Source organism: Ammospiza nelsoni, chromosome 8, assembly GCF_027579445.1.
Source record: "Ammospiza nelsoni isolate bAmmNel1 chromosome 8, bAmmNel1.pri, whole genome shotgun sequence".
Taxonomy (NCBI): Eukaryota; Metazoa; Chordata; class Aves; order Passeriformes; family Passerellidae; genus Ammospiza; species Ammospiza nelsoni.
This window is the reverse complement of record NC_080640.1, coordinates 32,121,823-32,143,450: the sequence shown is the minus strand read 5'-3', so window position 1 is coordinate 32,143,450 and position 21,628 is coordinate 32,121,823. Positions and strand designations below refer to the sequence as shown.

At 45.8% G+C, this 21,628-nt stretch overlaps 1 protein-coding gene across 1 annotated transcript in view; it reads right to left on the bottom strand.

The window, feature by feature from the left end:
• Window positions 1–18,132, bottom strand: part of PTEN (phosphatase and tensin homolog) — a 52,806-nt gene extending 34,674 nt beyond the window's left edge. The window contains exons 1-2 of the mRNA XM_059477620.1: window positions 17,673–18,132; window positions 905–989 (exon numbers count right to left, since the gene is read on the bottom strand). Of these exons, the coding sequence (XP_059333603.1) occupies window positions 905–989; window positions 17,673–17,751 (164 nt within the window). The 5' untranslated portion in view covers window positions 17,752–18,132. The remainder of the gene's footprint in view (window positions 1–904; window positions 990–17,672) is intronic.
• Between the last annotated feature and the right edge of the window lie 3,496 nt (window positions 18,133–21,628).

Below are 21,628 nucleotides of genomic sequence, written 5' to 3'. Positions count from 1 at the left end.
TCCCTCTCAAACGATCCCTCTTCAAATGATCCCTCTTCAAATCATTCTTCTCAAAGATCTCTTAAATGATCTCCCTTCAAATGATCTCTCTCAAAGCACCACTTTTCAAAAACAAAATCACAACTTTGAACCCTAAAACCACAAACTTTTGGCGGCTTCTACCAAGTGTTTGGTTTTAACACAGCTTCTCACAGTCTCCAGGTAGGGTCTGAACTAAATGAATTATATCAGTGTTCCTACAACACTCACCACCTATTTCTCAGTTGTGGCCAGCAGTTCAGAGTAATGATTTTATCTGAAGTTAAAAATGACAATCTATAGGGGCTTTTTCTACCAGCAGTAACAGATTTTAGGTCATCTTTCTCCTTGTCCATAATTATTCAACACAACCAATGTAAAAGCCTTTATTAAAAGTCATTTACTTTTATGCTTATGTTTCAAATTTACTGTTTGAAACAAATGTTTGCTACATTTTCTATTTGAAATCAAAATTTACTAATCAAGCACTTCATTTATCAACTGAAGAAAGGATAAAAGCAAACTTAGCCTGAAATACCATCAGTCACCTGAGGAAACTCTTGACACTGAATAAAGCCATTGGATTGATGTCTTTCTATAAGTAAATAACCTTTTTTTACTGCAACACAAATTACTGCAATCAAATTTTCCCATTAAAAAAGCAGATTATATGCATTTGAGATCAACCCAGAGCACCAGGCTGCCCATTTTTTGTTGTTTCCAACATTTTTCAGGATGGCTATTAAGGCAACATCTATAAAATGCAAAAAAACTCAGCATTTCTACAAGTCAGAACACACAGAGTTTCCTCAGCAGGACATAAATGAGTACAGAAAAGATTATTTGAAGTTTTATAAGTTAAGGAAAATAAAAAAGAAAGCCTTACCTTACTACATCATCAATGTTGTTCCTGTACACTCCTTCAAGTCTCTCTGCAGGAAAGCCCATAGCAATTATGTTTGGATAAATATCTGAATATTCAAGTTAAGGAAATGTTTATAAAGCATGGGAAATGTCTACAAAAGCATTAAATGGATATTAATCAAATGTTTAACTGTACCCAAATCAGACTGCATGCAATAGGTGGGAATGTGCAGATCTAAAAAGGATTATATACTTTGCTTATCAAAAAAACCCCCAACAATTACCCACTTCTGAACAAATATTCTCATTTCTTATTCTGAACTACCTGCAATTCAGTTGCCAAAAGCAACCCAGGATAAAAGAATTTAAGAAAAGTACCTCTTAGGCAAACAAATCAATGCTAAGGAAAAAGGGCAAATAAGAAAATTTGAAGTTTAGAGTTGATGTAATAAAGAAGTCAAAACTGCTAGAAAATGACTGGTATTTAGTTTCCCCATGGTGAAATGATATAAGGATTTTTTTTTTTGAACAGAGTTCTAGAAAAGAAAGTCCTCCTAAGTTTGAAGCATTATTAGAAATGATAATGTAGTGAAAAAGCTCAGCTGAAGAGTGAACCAGAAATGAAAGCAGCAGCTCCAAACAACCCATAGCCTGCCACATTAACATACTCCTCCTCAAACTAATTTTAGCAGGAGCAAGAACAAAGCATGATATGTTTGAAGTTGGCCCTGCTTTAAAAAGGGGGGCTGGAGGAGGTGATTTCCAGAGGGCTCTCTCAAGCTAAATTATCCCAACCTTTTAAAATTTGTTTTTATTTTCATGGTCAAAATATACCAAAGCTCCAAAGAGAGAATGGGAGATACTGCAGTGGCTTCCAAAAGGCAAAAATTCCAGTTGTGTGCACAAAGAAAAGCCTGAAGTAGAACACAAACTACTCTACTCCACCCTTGCAAAATTCCCACAAGTCCTCAAGAGCAGAGCAGCACAGAGCAAGCTCTGCATTGACACCATTAACTGCAAGGCTTCAGAAAAACATCAGGAACTGAATACACGGAAATAATGTTTTGTACTCTTGGAAAAAAAAAATAAATTAGCATTTACTGTGTTGTAATCCAAGTATTAATAGGCATTGGTCTGCTTGGACCATTCGACAGATCATTTGTACAGACAAAGAGAAAAAAATATGAAAAAGTTTTGGAGTAAGCCAAATAAATATTTGTGGCTGTTTTAAATACAGACACTGAAACAGGTTTGTGTCTGGTTTGCAGTTTATTCTGTACTTGCCCAAACACTAAAAAAAACACATACTGGGGAAAAAACCCAACAAAACATTAAAGTGCTTAACTTACAAAGCTTGTGATAACCTCAAATCACAAACTTTGAATTTCCCTCTGATCTGTTTTACTCAGCAAGCAGTTCACACCTCTTTAATTAACAAAAGGTGTGATATAATTAGCAAAGCCTTCACTGTTTTATCAGTTATTCCCTGCCATAAGCAGAAGAATATCATATCATGGTTTGATATTCTATTAACTGAATTACCTGGCTGATACACCCCATCACACCCCATCACTCCCTCCTCCTTCCCAATTCCTGATTCCTCCCCACTCCCAGCTCCAGCATTTTTCTCCTCCAAAGCCCCTCCTTGTGCATCCTGAGCAGCAGGGCTACACAAACCATCACAAACCATCAATTACCACGGCAAAATAATCCAGAATATCAGTCTGCTTGTCTTGTGGAAGACAAGCCCTCATGCTGGCAACAGAGAGAAAACAATTTCATTTTGACACATCCAAACAAAACTCAGTTTCAGCTGCAGCATCACCCATGGGACAGCTGCCCAAACTTCACTGAATTGCCAGTGACTTGCTCACACTTTTATTTGCAATCCTGACGTTCAGATGCTTCTCCTCTCCCAGGGGCTGAGACAGGAGATACTTTCCAGGATTCCCAGCTGGTGCAAGATGGGAGAGAGGCAGACACACCCCCTGAGCCAAGGGAACAGAACATCTCAACAGCAGCGTTCCAGCCTGCTCACACACTGCTCCAAACACCAAAGCCTCCAAGCACAGGCAGATAAAAAGTTCCAAAATAACCTGGCTGCTCCCAGGCTCCATTCCTCAGCTCCTGCCTCAAGGGCACAGCTCCCAGCCATTCCTGCTCCAAACTGCAGCCAGGCAAAGCCCTCCAGGACCAGGAGAGCAGCCTTGGACTGACTGATCCCCACCTGGCAAGCAGGAGGCACTGGGAATGCTAAAGCTCATCCTGGCAGTGCCTGGACAGGGCTTGGAGCAGCCTGGGATGGTCAAAGTGTCCCTGAACATGGCATGGGGTGCCACTTTAAGGTCCCCTAAACCATGAGCTTTAAGGTCCCTCAAAACCATTAAGGTCCCTTAAACCATGAGCTTTAACCCATTAAGGTCCCTCAAACCATTCCATGATTCTGTGATCATTACAATTATTTTTACATTTTAAGCCAAAAGTGGGAATTGGAAAAGGTGTTCCACAATATGTCAATAAGGAAAGACAACGAGAAAATACTTGAAATAAGGAGGGGAGGTGGGAAATATGAGTCTATTTATGAATCTATTTTCTTCCTCTTGACATGAGGAAGAAAACTTCCCTGGAGGGTAACAGAGCAATGCCCAGAGAGGGTGCTGAGTTTGTCTCTCTCTGGAGACATTCCAAGCCCACCTGGAAGTGTCAGCAGCTCCAGGTGACCCTGCCTGGACAGGGAGTTGGACTGGATGATCTCCAGAGGTCCCTTCCAACCCCAACTATTCTGTGAGCCTGGGATGCTGATTCGCTACAATTGTTTTGTGCGACCTGACAGCACAAAATCCCAACTCAACTGTTGCTCAAAATGAAATACCCAACAGTTATCCTCATAGGGAGGAAGGGTTGTTTTTACAAAACATGATAATTTTTTTCAACAGGCAAGCCAATGTCTCCCCCACCTAAACAGAATGGTCCTGAAGCACCTCGGTGATTATCTGAAGGCATTAGGCTGGAATGCAGCTCCCAGGCACTGCTGACTCACCCTGGTGTCTGCACAGGGCTGCTGCCAAAGGACACGGCCCCAGCACCGCCCTTCCAGCTCCAGCTGCTCCAAGGCAAGCAGGAACAGCAATCACAGACCCATCTTAGTGCTCACAGAGAGAATTTTGGGGTTTTTTACATGCTGACAGAAATACTCCTGGCAGCACGGTGAAGAGATGCAGAAACATCAAATATCCTGAGCTGGAAGGGACCCACAGGGATCATCCTGGCCCTGCACACACATCCCAACAATTCCATCCTGTGCACCCCTGAGAGCATTGGCCAACTCTGGCAGCCTTGATGTGCTGCTTTGGAGCTCTTGTGGTGCTTCAAACAATTAAAGAAAGCCTTTGCTTTCGAGATGGAAGAACAGAATGGAAGTGGTGCTGCTGTGTGCACAGATGAATTAAATCTCAGAGCAGAAATTGAAGTTTCATCACTTAAATGGAAAAGCTGTCATAAAGCCAACTTCTTCCACCCATCCTGTGAAAAACTACCCCAAATCTGCAGCAGGGGAGGGCATGGCTGTTCCTGCATCCTCCCAGCCTGTTTTTTTCCCCATGCTGAGGAATGAAATCCCTGTTCAGGGACAGGGACAGCCCCTGATCACTGCAAGGACCAGTTCACAGAATCACTGAATCACAGAAATTCAAGGCTGGAAGAGACCTGAAAGATCATCAAGTCCAACCCATGTTCTAACAATTCAACTAGATCATGGCACCAAGTGCCACATCCAGTCTTTTTTTGAACTCTTCGAGGGATGATGACTCCACCACCTCACTGGGTAGATGATTCCAGTATCTGACCACTCTTTCTGTAAAATACTTCCTTCTTAATTCTAACTTGCATCTCCCTTGGCGCAGCTTGAGACTGCGTCCTCTTGTTCTGTCCGTTGTTGCCTGGAGAAAGAGGCCGACCCCCAGCTCACCACAGCCACCCTTCAGGAGGTTATAGAGAGTGATAAGGTCACCCCTGAGTCTCCTTTTCTCCAGGCTGAACAACCCCAGCTCCCTCAGTCGTTCTTCATATGGCTTGTGCTCCAAGCCCCTCACCAGCCTCGTTGCCCTTCTCTAGACACGCTCAAACATCTCAACGTCCCTCCTAAAGTGAGGGGCCCAGAACTGGACGCAATACTCCAGGTGAGGCCTCACCAGTGCCGAGTACAGGGGGAGAATGACCTCCCTGCTCCTGCTGGCCACACCATTCCTGATACTGGCCAGGATGCCATTGGCCTTCTTGGCCCCAGGACACACTGCTGGCTCATGTTCAGCCGGCTGTCACCAGCACCCCCAGGTCCCTTTCTGCCATAGCACTGTCCAGCCACACCGTCCCCAGCTTGTATCGGTGCAGGGGGTTATTGTGGCCAAAGTGCAGGACTCGGCACTTGGACTTATTTAACTTCATCCCATTCGATTCTGCCCATCCATCCAACCGTTCCAAGTCCCTCTGCAGAGCCCTCTGTCCCTCTAGCAGATCTACACACATTCCCAATTTAGTGTCATCTGCAAATTTGCTAATAAAAGACTCTAAACCCTCATCCATGTCGTCAATAAAAATATTGAACAGAACTGGCCCCAGCACAGGAGCAACCATGGTTCAGGAGCAACCATCCCCTGAGCACCACCTTCAGCAGGCACACACTGCAGCTCCACACACCCCTTCTCACACCTCACTTCGTCAAACATCCATTTCCAAAGCTGAAATTAAGATATTCACTACCAGGATGAGATTTCTTACACAGGAGCTTGGGAAGCTGGGCTTCCATTCAAAGGGAGAACTCTGAATCATCATGAAATTGGTAACCAAACTGCTAATTTTAGAAATCTGGGAGAACTGATCAGTTAAAACGTGCAACAAGCTCATTATCAATTCCAAGCTTTTTTTTTTTTTTTTTTTTTTCTTTTAAGGCAGGAAAACAAAAATGGAAAAAGCCTCAGCAAAAACAAAATCAACCAAAGTGCTGTAACTACCAAAATTTCACAGGATATGCTGAGTTGGAAGGAACCCACAAGGATCCACAAGGATTTGAAATGGGCTTTTTAAAAAGCATAAAAAAGAAATCCTACCACATTTTGCCAAAGTAGCTCTTTCCTAAGATACTCATTCCCAAAAATGGTTCTAACAGTTTTTAAAGTACTCATTCCTTTCTCAGTCTTGTAAACATGGAAGGTGGGATTTTAGTGCTGATAATAAAATTATTGGACAGACCTATGATCAGAGGATCACAAATATCCTGAGCTGGAAGGGATCCCCAAGGATCATGGATCCAGCTCCTGTCCCTGCACAGACACCCCAACAATCCCACCCTGTGTGGAGCTCTGGCACCCTCAGGGCTGTGCCCATTCCCTGGGCAGTGCCAGCACCTCTGGGGAAGAACCTTGCCCTAAAATCCAACCTGAACCTCCCCAGCCATTCCTGGGTCTGTCCCAGTCACAGAGAGCAGAGTTTGGAGCTGCAGCCTGTGGTGAGCTCTGCCCTTTATGTCCTCCTGTGAACAATCCCAGTGCTCCTGGCTCTGGGATTATTCAAAGATTATTCTGCTGCCCCTCCACACCCTTCCCCACCCCTGTGTCCCTCCTTTGGTCACACTCTGGCACCTTCACCCCTTCTCTGTGCTCTGGTGCCCCATAACACACAAGGCAGAACACCACAACATCCTCCACTCAAGTTTTTACCACCAGCTGCACAACTCCACTTCCAAAGGAGCCAAACAACACTGTGCTGTGCCCAAGGAACCCTAAAATCACCACACCCCATTATCTGCTCAATCACCCAGTGCCACAATGATGCTTTGTCAATGCAGAAAGCAGAGCAATGCAAATAATCCATGTGGCACTGCAGAAATGCTCTAATGCTGCTCACACACTGAACAAAACACTCTCCTTCAAGGCTGAAATCATCCCCACATTGCTGAAGATGACAGTCTTTCCAGTTGCTATGAGAAAAATCCTGGATCATTATGCAAATCAGCTGTTATAATCACTTTCAAAAATAGCTGTCTATATATTCACATTATGCCAAGACCAAATTAAAGAATATGCAGTATACACTTGCAATTTTTTACATACATAGAGATATAAAAGTAAATTACTCATGTTGGTCCTCTAACTGATTTTGTTCACAAATTCAGACTTTTTTCCTAATAATGGAAAGTAGCCAAAAAAGCATAGCAAAACATTTACCAATTCTTAATTCTTAAAGAGTCACGAGGAAGCTGCAAAAAGCAACAGCTGCAGCTTTTCCTGCAATGATCAACACTGCCAGTCAGTAACTGGAACATCATGAGAATGTCTGAGGGGTTTTATGAAGTCCTAAATTTCCAAGTATTTAACCCCTGATCCTCACTCCACTCCTAAGGTGGCTGTAACAGGAAAACAAAGAGCAAATGACCTCATCTCCTATTTTATAGGCAGACCAGTGCTACAGAATTTACACAGAGCTTTTTAAATCCAACACTGAGATGAGTTTTACATCAAAACAAAAAGGAAAAAGAACTTTTAAACTCATAGCCCCTTGCAATTTTACTAATATTAGTATTTTCAAGGGGCTGGAACAAAAGGAGAAGTGGGAATGGTTTCCCATTGATAGATAGAAGGTTTGTATTGGATATTGGGAAGAAATCCTGCCCTGACAGAGGCTGCCCCTGGATCCCTGGCATGTCCAAGGTCAGGATGGACAGGGCTTGGAGTGACCTGGAATCATGGAAAGTGTCCCTGCCATGGCAGGGGGTGGAACTGGCTGAGCTGTCAGCTTCCTTCCATCCCAAACCATTCAGGGATTCTGTGAAACAAAGGCTTCAAGAAGACCTAGCAAACATTAGATTTTGTGTTTCTTTAGAAAGGAAATGTCCAAGAAGGAATATTCCTGAAGCTGTGAACGATGGGGCTGTTCAAGCTGTGCTCTGGAGTTAAAAATCTTACTGCACATCCTGAACCTGACACCTGCAAATAAAACAACAACAGTCCATCTCTCCCAACCCTCAGCTTCCAGCTCCCAAACTGGAATTTCATTTAACAAAGAACAGCCTTAAACTGAGGAATCTACAGCCTGAAAAAAGCTCCACAACTGCCAGCAATGTTAATTTTCACTTCCAGTTCAGGCAGGGGAGGTTTGGCCTTGCTTTAATCTGCTCCCCACCAGCCCACTCCTCATCTGCTGCCAGCTCTGCTCTGTCACCCTCACCCCCTGCCTGCCAGGGGACACGGCCACCAGCGTGGGGTGGCCAAGCTGTCACTGCCACGTCCCATGTGACAGCAGAGCCCAGGAGCAGAGGCACAGAATGGCTTTGAAGGCTCCCAAAGTTGCTTTGTTGTCTGAATCAGCCTGCAGGTTTCAGGAGCTGTGGCTGCAGGAGCTGTGGCAGCACAGCTGGGCTGAAACGTTCCCCTGGTGACCTCCAGCCCTTTAACTCCAGCTTAAACAAGTCACAGAGCAAGAGCAAGGGAGAAAATAAACCAGCACTGCTCTAACTGTTCAACAGCTTGACAGCCTGGAGCTACAGGGGGAGTGTTACAAGAAGTGTCCACACTCCATCCTCAAACAGATTTAAGAGCCCTGACAAATGGCCAAGCTCTTATTAGTGCCATTTGCTTGACAGCATCCCAAGAACAAAAAAGAAAATGACACAGGAAAATATATCCAGGCAAATCTAAAGACTTTCCTGACATGCATGCTGTTTAAGCAGTACCCATGAGTGCCTTCTTTATTTACCAGGCAGCATTTCCATTAGCCAGCATGAAATGCAAAATCATTTTAGTGTTTTTCTAGGAGCCTGGATCATCAGGAAGTATAGAGGAAATGAACAGGAAGAAAGTTCTTCAGAGCAAAGGAGGATTCCTTGTAGCCAGCCAGCTGCACTTGTCAACTCTACCATCTGTGCCTTGAACAAGCAAAGGGACCAACTCAGATGTGGCTGAAACATTTTATCATTTACAAGAAATGCATTTAACCCCTTGATGCTCTATGTTCCAACAAGGACTCTCTTTTCCCCCCCATTTTTTAGCTTTTTTTTTAAGCTTTCAGCCTGCAATTTCAATGCAACAACTGCAACTCCTTCATATCCAGGTGGCAAAGCTGCCCACATGAGGCCATGGGGCTGCCAAAGGTCTGCAGGGGAACTCAAATTCATAAAGAAATAAAGAAAATTCATAAAGAAATAGGCTCCATATTCCAACAAGGATTCTCTTTTCCCCCCATTTTTTAGCTTTTTTTTTAAGCTTTCAGCCTGCAATTTCAATGCAACAACTGCAACTCCTTCATATCCAGGTGGCAAAGCTGCCCACATGAGGTCAACAAAGGTCTGCAGGGGAACTCAAATTCATAAAGAAATAAATCAGAAGATGCCTCAGGAGGAAATGCCAGGTTGTCTACATCCACAACTCACTTCTGGACCTGTTTATTATATTGGGAGTCATCCCAGAGCAAGAATCTCTCCTTTCATCTGTGGGGTGTAGGAAATGTGTCCAGGAACTCTCAGCCATATGGAGGCTTTGCTAATGGGGTCACGTTAAAATTGGGGGGAAAAAATCCCACAGACCTCACAGCAGAAAGAGAAAAATGGTAACAAAGGCATGAAAGATGATGGCTGCTCTAGAGAACAGCTTGTACTGCCAAAGGCTGAGGAAAAGGCACCTGAAACTTCCATTTCCAAATGGTCTGGAGTCATAAATAAAGATACAAAAGCATGCAGAGAGTAAAGGAAGCAGGAGATGCAAGAAATGTATGGACAATGCTCTGAGGCACAGGGTGGGATTGTTGGGGTGTCCTGAGCAAGGCCAAGAGCTGGATTTGATGATCCTTGTGAATCCCATCCCATGAAACCCTTCTCTAAAATAGCTGACTATATTAAAGGCACAGAAAAGCTGCCCTGCCCATTCACAAAGAGCAAACAGGAACATAAATGATGCACCACACTCTGTTATTGATACAAAGTGAAGGCAGAGACTGAGGCTCAAGTCCCTAACTCAGCCCGACAATCCCAAGAGATTTCCAGAGGGAAACATGCAGAGATTCAGGAAAGAAAGTTCTTTTGTTTCTGCTGCCATTTTGGAAAGGCCACATCCCATCTTTCCACAGCCAGCCACAACACATGGTGGCCCAAGGATGATGGTGCAGAATCCCAGGATCACTGAGGTTGGAAAATGCTCTGGCATCATCAAATCCCCACCCTGTGGGTGCCACATCCAGCTGTGCACATGAGGCAGGGATTGAGCAGATCCCCTGCAGAGGAAGCAATGCTGGGAGAAGCTGCACCACCACACCTCAAATTGAGTTTTTAAGTGCCAAACTGACCTGTTCTAACCACCATCCAGCTCAGCAGGAGCCCTTTCCAGCAGAGCTGTGAGATGTGATGGTGTGTTCCCAGCACACCTCCCCACTTTGCAGCATCTCCCTGAACCACCACTGTGTACTTAAGCATGTCCTAACCTCAAACACCCCCAGAAAAACACAGGAATTTTATTCACTAAAGAGAAGCCAGCACAGAGGAGTCACTACTTTGATATTTACTGACAGGAAGTGAAAAATGGCTCAGACTCAACTTTTTGCAAGGCTGAAAGAACATCCAAAAACTTTCAGAGACAAGGGAATTTAAAAGAGCCGTGGGGCTACAGCACACTAAAAACCTTCAGAGAACAGAAATTACAAAAAGCAGGGTTTGTATGGATTTATCAAACCTTAATGTGTGTGGGGTGGGTCAAAAGAAAATAAATAAACACAGCACAGTAAAAACCTTCAGAGAACAGAAATTATAAAAAGCAAGGTTTGTATGGATTGATCAAAGCTTAATGTGTAAAAGAAAATAAAGGTGAGTGGCAAAACAAGACCCAGGGCTATTCTAATAAAGCACTACTCAAACAAAAAGCTCCAAATAGATAATTTTATCCAAATGAGATCTGGTGTTTCCCTCCTCTAAATGTTAGCATAAAAAAAGGACATTACTTCTCGAAGTCACCCACACAAGAAATGAAAGAACAGAAAATCCACAACTCTTCACTTGGAGCCCAATATATACCCAGGCAATGCCATGAATTAAGCAGAGCCCTGTAAGAAAATTAATCATGCAATTAAAAGCTATTATACCACAGCTCCACAAAGGCAGAATTAAGTTTATAAAGACATTTCTTAAGCACTTCACTACAAAAAACTGGATATGAAGCAGTTTTTCTGCACTGCTGCACGCTGTGGAGCTGGGAGTTCATCTTTAAAGGGAACAATGCCAGCTTTTGCAATAGTCATCATCCCAAACACAGAGCAGTGGAGTTGAATTTTTTTAGCTGCACAGTCAATTACCATTTGAATCACAGAGCCACCACTTGAGCTCCATTGCCTAAGAATTGTTATTAAGATAACCTAGATTTATGCAGCATGATACAGGGCCTAATTGCACAATTATTTACTTCCATTCTACAAAAATTCTTTTTTTTTTTTTTTTTTCCCAGGCCCTCACAGGCAAGAGCAGAGGAGGCAGATGATGACAGGAGCAAAGAGGATGCTGGCTTGAAGTAGAAACTGCAACAAGGATTTGTTTACATCTGAAATATCAACCTGGGCCTAAGACACATCCAAAAACTAACAGAGCCCAAAGGAGACTCAACCACCCACAAATAATCCATGTTTCAGGAGACATCCTGCTCTACAGGGCCACACATTTCCAAATAAATTCTCTTCTTACAGCCTAGAAATCACCATTCCAGTACCTCACAGGAAAACCCAAAAAACCTTCACCCAAGTGCCAAATCAAAGGAACCCACACCTCCCCTAGGATTTAAGATGAGGCACAGGGCATATCCAGGAATTACCACACACAACTCCAGGCTATAGATCCCAATTTCCTCCCTGAAAAAGCCATGCAATAAATTAACCTTCAGCACGCACAGCAAATGAATAAAAATCACACAGAGCTCCGAGTTGCTCCAAACTAGGAAGGAGCTGGGCTCTGGGAGTCAGTTCTGAGTAATGACACAACCTTTGGTCTCTAATGTAATTAAGGGATTTGACAGCTCAGCTGCCTATTCCCTCCCTTCTCTTGCAGTTTGTCAGAACACAACAATTGTCCTTTAAATCATTCTACAACAACATTTTCATGTTTAAACCTGTGGTAAGGGAAGATTCTGGCTAAGGTATCAAGGTATAATTTGTCAGCTTATGCAGCATTAATATGGCAACAACATTAATCCATTAGAAATAGAATTTCATTTAGGAACTATTCAGCAATTTACAACCTGCAAAAACTTACACAGAACATTTCAACTTTGTGTTTGTACTCCTTGAAGTTTAGGTTTGGCTTTATGGTTTTAAGCAGAGGGGGGTTTAACACAACATCCTTTCAGCCATATTTTACTGAAAAAATTATATCAATTGATATTAATTATATCAACAACAAAGAGGATTTAGGTGTCCAAACCAAGCTACAAGGGAGAGAATGAAGAGTACAGCTACCACTCTTCTGGGAGAAAATTAGGATAATTCTGTATTCCTCTGTAAAATGTTTTAAGACATCAATACTCAGTGTCTCTACAGCAGTCACTGTGCCCCAGAACACTTTGGCAAGTTCTTCTTGGTGTTCTAAGTGTAGCAACAGGAATTCTGTCCCAGAGAAATGTGCCAGCCCCAGCCCAGCAGTTATCTAGAGCCAACTAATCTCTGTGCATGATTCTACTGCAGCAGCCCCAGTGTTGCATAAGCTGCACACTCAATTCTCCATCCTCTCCCAGGTCAGGGGAAGGCAGATGGAACCATCCTGTGCACAGAAAGGCTTTCCTGACTAGCAGACATTCCTAGAAAGATGCATTTCCAAAATTCACCATCCTCCAAGACTGCAGCTGGACCACACAGAGTCAATGTGGGGAGGGATTTCCACAATTCCTCAACAGGGACAGAGCTGTCCTCAGCCAGCAAACCCCACAAAGCAACCCCTCAAGTGCCAGCACCTCATCAGTCTTAGTGCAAGTAATAAAAAACTTTGATTTTTCCTTAAAAACACTCAGACCTGGTCCTAGCAAAGCTGGCAGCTGATCCAGCATCACCCTTTTCATGTTTAACAGCAAAACTCTGCATGTTCTGAAGACTTCTCAACTTAACTGAGCTTAAAACCAAGCTCCAATCATCAATCACCCTGGCTGGGCATTTTTAAGAGGTCACCAGATAAGAAATACCATGCAGGGTGCCCTCATTTCTCTGCCCACCTTGAGAAGAACACACAGCCACCACTTCAAAGTGTGCACAGGAAGGTAATTTTGAATTTGGAGTTTAGCTTGTGCAAACAGCCTCCACATGCACTGACAATTTCTGATCCAAGCTGAAACATTTCCCTAAGAATTCTCCATCACAAGTGCAAAGGGATGAGCTGGAATTTGTGAGGGCTTTTTTTAAGCCCTTTTCTGAATAAAAGCAGTGGAAAAGCAGGGCAGGAAGGGGCTGGGTGACTCTGGATGGGATTGCACCCACAGCACCTGCTGGAATGTGGGGTTTGAAGGTTTTAGGTGCCCAACACCCCCATCCACACAACCATGGCACAGGGTTTGGGGTTTTCTGGTTGTGGGGAGCAGTGAATGACCCAGCCCACGTGAAACCCCAGAAGGGAAAATGCAGGAACACATTTGCAGCAATCACCACCTTGCTTTGTCCACCTTTGACAGGTCAAACCCTTCATCCTTGCTAAGTGCAGAAATCTTCCTGGGACCAAACACACCCTGCACCAAGCAGGGAACTGAAACTCTGCTGAGCCCCAGGCTTCTGAGATGAATTCAGAGCAAAACTGGCACTGATCTGGTCCAAAACCCAACACCATCCCAGGCTCCAGAAGCACAATCAGTCTGCTGGGCTCCAAACACTGCTAAGGAACATGGTTTACTTCAGAACAAAGAAATCCTTTCCCACCAATAAAATGCATTGCCAGTTGGTCTCTTCCAGTTTCTTCTAAACCCTCCCTGTGCTTGTGTACAAGACAAACTCGTTACAAAACCTCTAACAAACTTCAATTTTAAAATGAGCCCAAGTCTTTTAAACAAATGGCATTTCCAGCTCAGGCTCTATTTTTAAACACAGTATAGACCTCATGCTACTAATTCTTTTTTTTTTTTTTTTTTTCCTGGAAGCTGAGCCATTTTGAGTCAAGTCCCATAATTTCAAATTTCATTAAAAATGCAAAGAGCTTTAGGACTGCAAACAGCATAAAGCAGTCAAGAGATCCTAAGGAGAGATTCTAAGGAGCTTCCTGCTGCAGTTCCAGCATTCCCTGCCTTTCATTCCACGAGACAAAGGACGTGTGAGACGTGTAAACTGCTCCCAACATCTCCTCTGCCTGAATGTTGCTGCAGTTTGTAGCACTATGTAGGTCACGAGTTCCACATGCTTCAGTCGAGCCCTAGGCTCGGCTTGGCTGCCCGTTTGCACCCTGACAGGAGGCCTGGGGACAGCAGGCAGAGTTTAACCCAGCTAGGACACCCACAAGAAGCAGCTACATTTATTCCCATTTGCTAAATTCACACACAGAGCTCTTAAAACACAGGTAATCCGTGTATTGCTGCATGGAGATGTTTTCTCTTTGCTGTAAAGAGGGCATCACTAAACTGCACAATTTCAGAAATAACACACAGAACACCTCAGAAAACATTCTGGTGCTTGCAGCATCAAGAAATGCAACCATCAGAGAAGAAAGACGTGAATCCAAACTTTCCTTCTCACCCATGGGCACCAAAAAGTATCCAGGGCTGCAGAGATTAATTAAAACCCAAATAAACCAGAACTATCTGAAGTATTAAACAGCTGATTTAATGTCTCCACCTTTAAAATCCTTTTTTCTTCTAAGTTCAGAATATTTTTTCCAAGATGTGCATAAAGAGAGCTCAGAGAGCACATCTGATTAGATGACAAGCAGCAGCAGGGTGGTTTTTAAAGACACCCAGGCCCATTTCCACACTCTGCACTGATTTTGGGAAGATGCTGTCTCCCTTTGCTGAAATCCCACATTACACACACCAGGATTCTCACCCAGCTCCTCAGGAACTCAGGGCTCCAACCACAATGTCCTGTACTGCAAAGATCAAGACATCAAGATCATCAAGATCACTTTTAAAAGGCTCTGACACAGCCCAACCAAGGATTTTGGCACTCCAGCACCTCACCCAGCCTGCCTGGGGCACCCAGGAGTTCCAGGCAATATCCATGCCCAAAAATCTCTGATCCACACTTCAGAACTGCTTGGGGCACCCAGGGGTTCCTGCAAGGCCTTTGGGAATATCCATGGCAAAAAAATCTCTGATCCACACTCCAGCACTGCCTGAGGCACCCAGGAGCTCCTGCAAGGCCTTTGGGTAATATCCATGGCCAAAAATCTCTGATCCACACTCCAGCACCTCACCCAGGAGTTCTTGCAAGGCCTTTGACAACATCCATGCCCAAAAATCTCTGATCCATACTCCAGAACCTCACCCAGCCTGCCAGGAGCTCCTGCAAGGCCTTGGATAACATCCATGCCCAAAAATCTCTGACCCACACTCCAGAACCTCAGCCAGCCCGCCTGGGGCACCCAGGAGTTCCTGCAAGGCATTTGATAACATCCATGCCCAAAATTCTCTGCTCACAGGGGACGTGGCAGAGCACAGAGCACAGACACCTCCTCCCCTGCCCTCACTGCAGCTCATTTCACTCCCCAGCTCCTAAAGGAGGTGAGCAGCAGGAGGAACCCAGAGCTCCATTTACCAAATGTCCAATTCCTGGCTGCCCTTCCCTTTTGGCTGGACAGAGGCAGCTACCCTGAGAAAGCATCTCAACACCTGCTCCTCCTGCCATGCCTTCAACAGCTCACCTGGGCTTCAGGTTTTCTCTTTTTTCCCTTTAATATCACATGGTTGTGATATTGAATCCATGGCCACGTGTGTAAGGAATAAAAAGCTACCAGGCTTTTATTCCCAGCTACCAGGGATGGTGAGCAACAATTCCATGAGAGTCCTGCACAAAGTGATAAAAATATTCAACTTTCACTTCTGCAGCAGCATCAGCCTTCATACAAAGCCACTGCACAGAAGTCCTCATTCATTAATTATCTGTTGAAAAAAAAAAGCCCACTTCTTCCAATAATATTTTTTTTTATCATTAAAGAATCCATACCATCTTTTCCACAATTTTCATGGCAGGACTGCAGCCAGCTGTTCCTTTTAGAAACACCAGCCTAAGCCCAGTGTAACAGCCTGTTTTAACATAAAATTCTAAGAATTAAAATTCAAAATAAGCAATCAGCACTTGACACATCATTAGGAAAGCTTGAGCAATAAAGTCGAGGTTCAGCATTCACTGATTTTCTTGCTGGGAGGATATGACCAGTTAAAATGTGTTTGGGTCAAAATATCTCTCCCTACCAAGGGCACATCTGGGCAAAGATGCCTGAAACACCAAACTCTTCAACTGTGACGGAAAAATCTTTTGGTTTTGCCACCATTTAACTCTTTCCATAAAGGCAACAAAATCTTCACAACAGCCAACAAAATCACCAAGTGCAAGTACCTAAAAATCCAGGCCTAAAAGTATTTTTATCACAAACATAATGCAAAAATAATGAACCAGAGCTGTTGGGTTTTTAACTAAATGCTAGACTGAAGTCCAGAACATTTCAGGTTGTTTTAAAGCCATCAAATTTTAGGCCAAGGCTCAATGCAAAAGCAAGAGATCTGTACTACCTACAGCTTTTAGCAGCTTTGATCCTGCTCAAAAACTGGATTTATTTGGAGCACTTGCTCAGACCTGAATGTAATTGCTCCAAAACCCAATAAATTTCCACCTAATCCCGTGGCAGAACAGAAACATCTCTCCAGAGGGAGAAGCCCAGCTCTGAGCACTGCTGTCAATATTCATTTTCCCAACTTCTAAGCAAAGTTCTTGCCCCCAAAACCTCTCCCACAGCACCAATCTTTCCCCAGCACGGAGCAAGACCCAGCCCCTACCCACCATGAGCCCTGCAGGGCATTCCAGGCTGAGACATCTGCCCAGCACATCTGTTCCAAAGGCCACCAAAACTACACACCGGCTTTTGCCTCATTAGCCGTAACTGCACGCTAATTACTTATTCCAGAATAAGTATTCTATATAGTGCTCCTCCAGGAGACCCGACACACTCTCGTTTGTGACACATCCTCGGGAAAAATAAAAAATATGGTGAGTTTTGGCCGTTTTGGGGTTTTTTTAGAATTTGGAAGGAGCGATTGCCACCTCTTGTCATGGAGAGCCTCGCTGCATGCTAAGGTACAGCTCTGCCTCAGCGGAGGGCTGGAAATCAGGGCAGAGGACACAGCCTTCCACTGAAGCAACCCGAGGAAAGCCACAGGCCTGCCACGATTATAATCGCGATTCAAGACGAGTTACTAAATTAAAAAAAAAAATATATAGATATATATATCAATTAAGCGCTGTGCACGCAAATCACGGCGGGTCGGGCGCATTTGCTGCGTGAGCCCAAGCACCAAAGGAGCCGGAGATAAGCGGGGGGCTCCGGGGCCGGGGGGAGGGAGGGCACGGCCCCTGCGCGGCTCGGCTCGGCTCGGGGGGGCCGCCAAGGAGCGCTGGCGTTAATCCTGGAGCTCCCGTTAATCTGCCGGGCCCGGACAAAAGGCGGCCGAGGCGGCGGCGGGGGAGGGCGCGGCGGCCCGGGCGAGCCCCGGCGGGCGGCGGAGCGGCCGGGGGCAGCGCGTTAGGTAACGCCGCGCGGGTCTGATGCAATCGCGGGACGTGCGGGAGCAGGAGCGGGAGGAGGATACAGGTCAGGTCCAGGTCGAAGCCATCCTCCTGGTATCGCCTTTTGTTCCTGCTGACGATCTCTTTGATGATGGCGGTCATGTCTGGCAGCCGGGGGCCGCTCCGGGGCAGCGCGCAGGGCCCGGGCGGCGGCCGCGAGGCACCACCGGGCGGCCCCGGGCGCTGATGCTCCGGCGGCTCAGCCCCGGGCGGGCCCGGCTCCCGGCGGCGGCACCGGCTGCCGCTCCCTCCTCCTCCTCCTTCTCCTCCTCCTCCTCCGAGCGCGTCGGGAGCCGCGCCGAGCCCCTGCGGGCGGTGCCGCCGCCGCCGCCGTGTTTGGGGCGAGCGCGGCGGCGGCGGGGGGAGCAGCTCTGCGGCGCTCCGGGCCCCGGCAATGGTGACAGCGGCGCGGGGCGCGCCCCCGGCCCGGCCCCGCTCCGCTCCCCGCCCCGGGGGCCGGGCGGTCGCTCCCTCGGCTCTTCCCGGCGGCGGCTCCTCAGGGCGGCACGGCCGCGCTCATCCCCCGGCCCGCAGCGCTCGCCGGCGCGGGGCGCCCATCATGGCCGCGGCTTCCGAGAGGGACGGCGGGCGGCGCCGCCACGCCCACGCGACGCATCCGCCAACACACAAAGTAGTCCCTCCCACCCCGCCACCGGAGAAGCGGAGAAGCGGCGCACCGGGAGGATCGGGGGAACGGATCACGCTGCGCGCACCATCCGCACCCCTCTGTCCGCCGGCTCTCCTCGCCCCACAGAGAGGGTGGGGGACGGGGGGGAGCGGCGAGCGGAGGGATACGAGCGATACGGTGAGGCGGCGCGGTGCTGCGTCCGTCACGTGGGCGCTGGCGGCGGCGCCTCCCCCGCGGGCGGAAGTGGCCGTGAGGGGCCCGCGCGGGCCGGGGGCCCCCCAGCCCCTCAGAGCCCCCGAGCCCCGGCACTGCCGCTTGTCCGCCTTTTCTCTCCTCTCCTCCTTCCTCAGCCCAGCTGGGAGGGAGGAAGGCGAGGGGAAGAACGGGCTGCGGGGAAAGGCAACAACGGGGGTGTCAGCCCGGCGCCTTGAGGGGGTTCGGCTTCCTCCCCTCACGCCCCCCGGGGTTGGCGTGGAGCGGAGGAGGCGCGGTGAGCGAGCGCCTGTCGCCCCCTGCAGCCACCGGGGCACGGAGGGAAGGGGGCTCGGGGCCGCCTGCTGCCCTCGAAGGGCAGAATCAAATGGGTTGGAAAATCCCTGCCAGCCCGAGTCCCAGCTGTGCCCGGTGCCCACCCTGTCCCCAGCCCAGAGCACTGAGTGCCCCCTCCAGCCCTTCCTGGGACACCTGCAGGGCTGGGCACTGCAAAGCTCCCTGGGCAGCCCCTGCCAAGGCCTGAGCACCCTTTGCATGCAGAAATTGCTGCTGATATCCTCGGGGTAGCCCAGCTGGGGGACAGGGACATCCCAGTCCCCCCAGGCCAGCCCAGCCCAGCCCAGCAGCCCGTGGGGTTTCCACGGAGCTTTCTGTCCATTCTCCTTCCCACACTGATCACACTTCACCTGGCAGGGAGAAAACCCTGCCTAGAAATCTCTAAATCAGTCTTTATGTAAAATATTAGGGGATAAACCCCATTGTACAAGGCTTTTTGCACTCTGAGCTGAGAGCTGTAAATTTTTGGGAATTTATTGTTTTAAATTCAGGAAATTACCTTTAAGGGCTCAAAATAAAATAGAATATCAGGCAGAGGGATTTCCCAGGCTGCTGCATCCTCCAGCCCTTTGCAAATGCTCTATGATATAATTTCTTTCAGAAATACCAAGTTGCACCTTGAGATGTTTTACCACCATTATTCCCACTGCAAAGCTGTTCCCACAACCTCCTCCTGCTTTTCAGACTAAATATATTTGGGACTGATCTGCATCCACTTATCCTTGTGCCAACCTTCCAGGACCACTTGGTGGGCACAGAGCTCCGTGTGAACCCCCTGAATTTCCACATTCCCAATTTCCTCCAGCTGCAAACCCCAAAATTGATAACGTGGAAGTGTCCAAGGCCAGATTGGGATGACCTGGGTTGAGGTTCCCAGCCATCCCAACTTGTGTGAGTTTTAAGTTGTGTTCCCAACCCCTGGATCTGGTTTTAGGTAAGGGCTTTGGGGACAGAGCTGCCACCACCACTTTTCCTCCCAGTATAACCCCGTGGCTCCCAGTACATCCCATTTTCCAGCCAGCCCATTCCACTGGAGCTGCGAGTGGAAAGCCCACGCGAAATTTGGGAAGGAAATCAGTCACAGTCCCTGAATATCTGGATAAATTAGAGCCCAATCCCTCAATATCTGCATAAATTGGAGCCCAACCCCTCAATATCTGCATAAATTGGAGCAGAACCCCTCAATATCTGGATAAATTGGAGCAGAACCCCTCAATATCTGGATAAATTGGAACAGAACCCCTCAATATCTGGATAAATTGAAGCACAAGCCTCAATATCTGGATAAATTGCAGAACAAATCCTCAATATCTGCATAAATTGGAGCAGAACCTCTCAATATCTGGATAAATTGGAGCCCAATCCCTCAATATCTGGATAAATTGGAGCCCAATTCCTCAGTATCTGGGTAAATTGGAGCAGAATGCCTCAATATTTGGAAAAATTGGAGCACAACCCCTCAATATCTGGATAAATTAGAGCCCAATCCCTCAATATCTGCATAAATTGGAGCACAACCCCTCAATATCTGGATAAATTGGAACAGAACGCCTCAATATCAGGATAAATTGAAGCACAACCCTCAATATCTGGATAAATTGGATCCCAATCCCTCAATATTTGGATGAATTGGAGCAGAACCCCTCAATATCTGGATAAATTGGAGCAGAACACTCAATATTTGGATAAATTTGAGCAGAACCCCTCAATATCTGGATAAATTGGAGCCCAATCCCTCAATATCTGGATAAATTGGAGCACCATCCCTCAATATCTGGATAAATTGGTGCACAACCCCTCAATATTTTGATAAATTGAAGCACAACCCTCAATATCTGGATAAATTGGAGCAGAACCCCTCAATATCTGGATAAATTGGAGCACCCTCCCTCAATATTTGGATAAACTGGAGCACAACCCTCAATATCTGGGTAAATTGGAGCACAACCCCTCAATATCTGGATAAATTGGAACAGAACCCCTCAATATCTGGATAAATTGGAGCCCAATCCAATCCTGGCCACCGCCCTGAAAATTTGCATTTCCCCACATTTTTTAAAACTATTTTTGATGGGATTTCTTTCAGAGGTTGCCACCACAGCAGTGACAAAATGTAAATTTCGAGCTGCTTTTCCTCCTCTGTGTGTGTGTGTGTGTGTTTGCATTTCTCCTTAATTGCACAAAACAGATGTCACTTTTTTCCCAGGAGTGGGAAGGAAACCAGAAGGGTCCTAAATTTTTTTTTTTCCAGGAATGAACGAGCACAATGGTCCAGATGAGCTGAAAACCAAAAAGCTCCAGGAGATGATAAACTTTTTATACCATCCAAGCCTGCAGGAGCAGCATGACAGGGAAGGACTTGCCTGGAGAAATTGCATAAATAATATAAAAATAATATATATATGCATGTTTTATATTTTATATATAGATAATATATCTATCTATCTATATAAAGTAAGTATATATATGCATGTTTTATATTATATACAGAAATTATATATAATATATATTTTTTTTATATATACAGAAATTATGTATCTGTCTATCTATAATATGTGTATATATGCATGTTCCTAATTTTTGTATCCATAAATTTTGTATATATAATTAATATATATATTATATATCTATCTATATAAAACATGCATATATATGCATGCTTTATTTTTATATATACAGAAATTATATATCAATATATAATATGTATATATATGCATGTCTTATTTTTATGTATACATAAATTATATATAATATAATGTGTATATATGCATGTTGTATATTTATATATACATGAATTATATA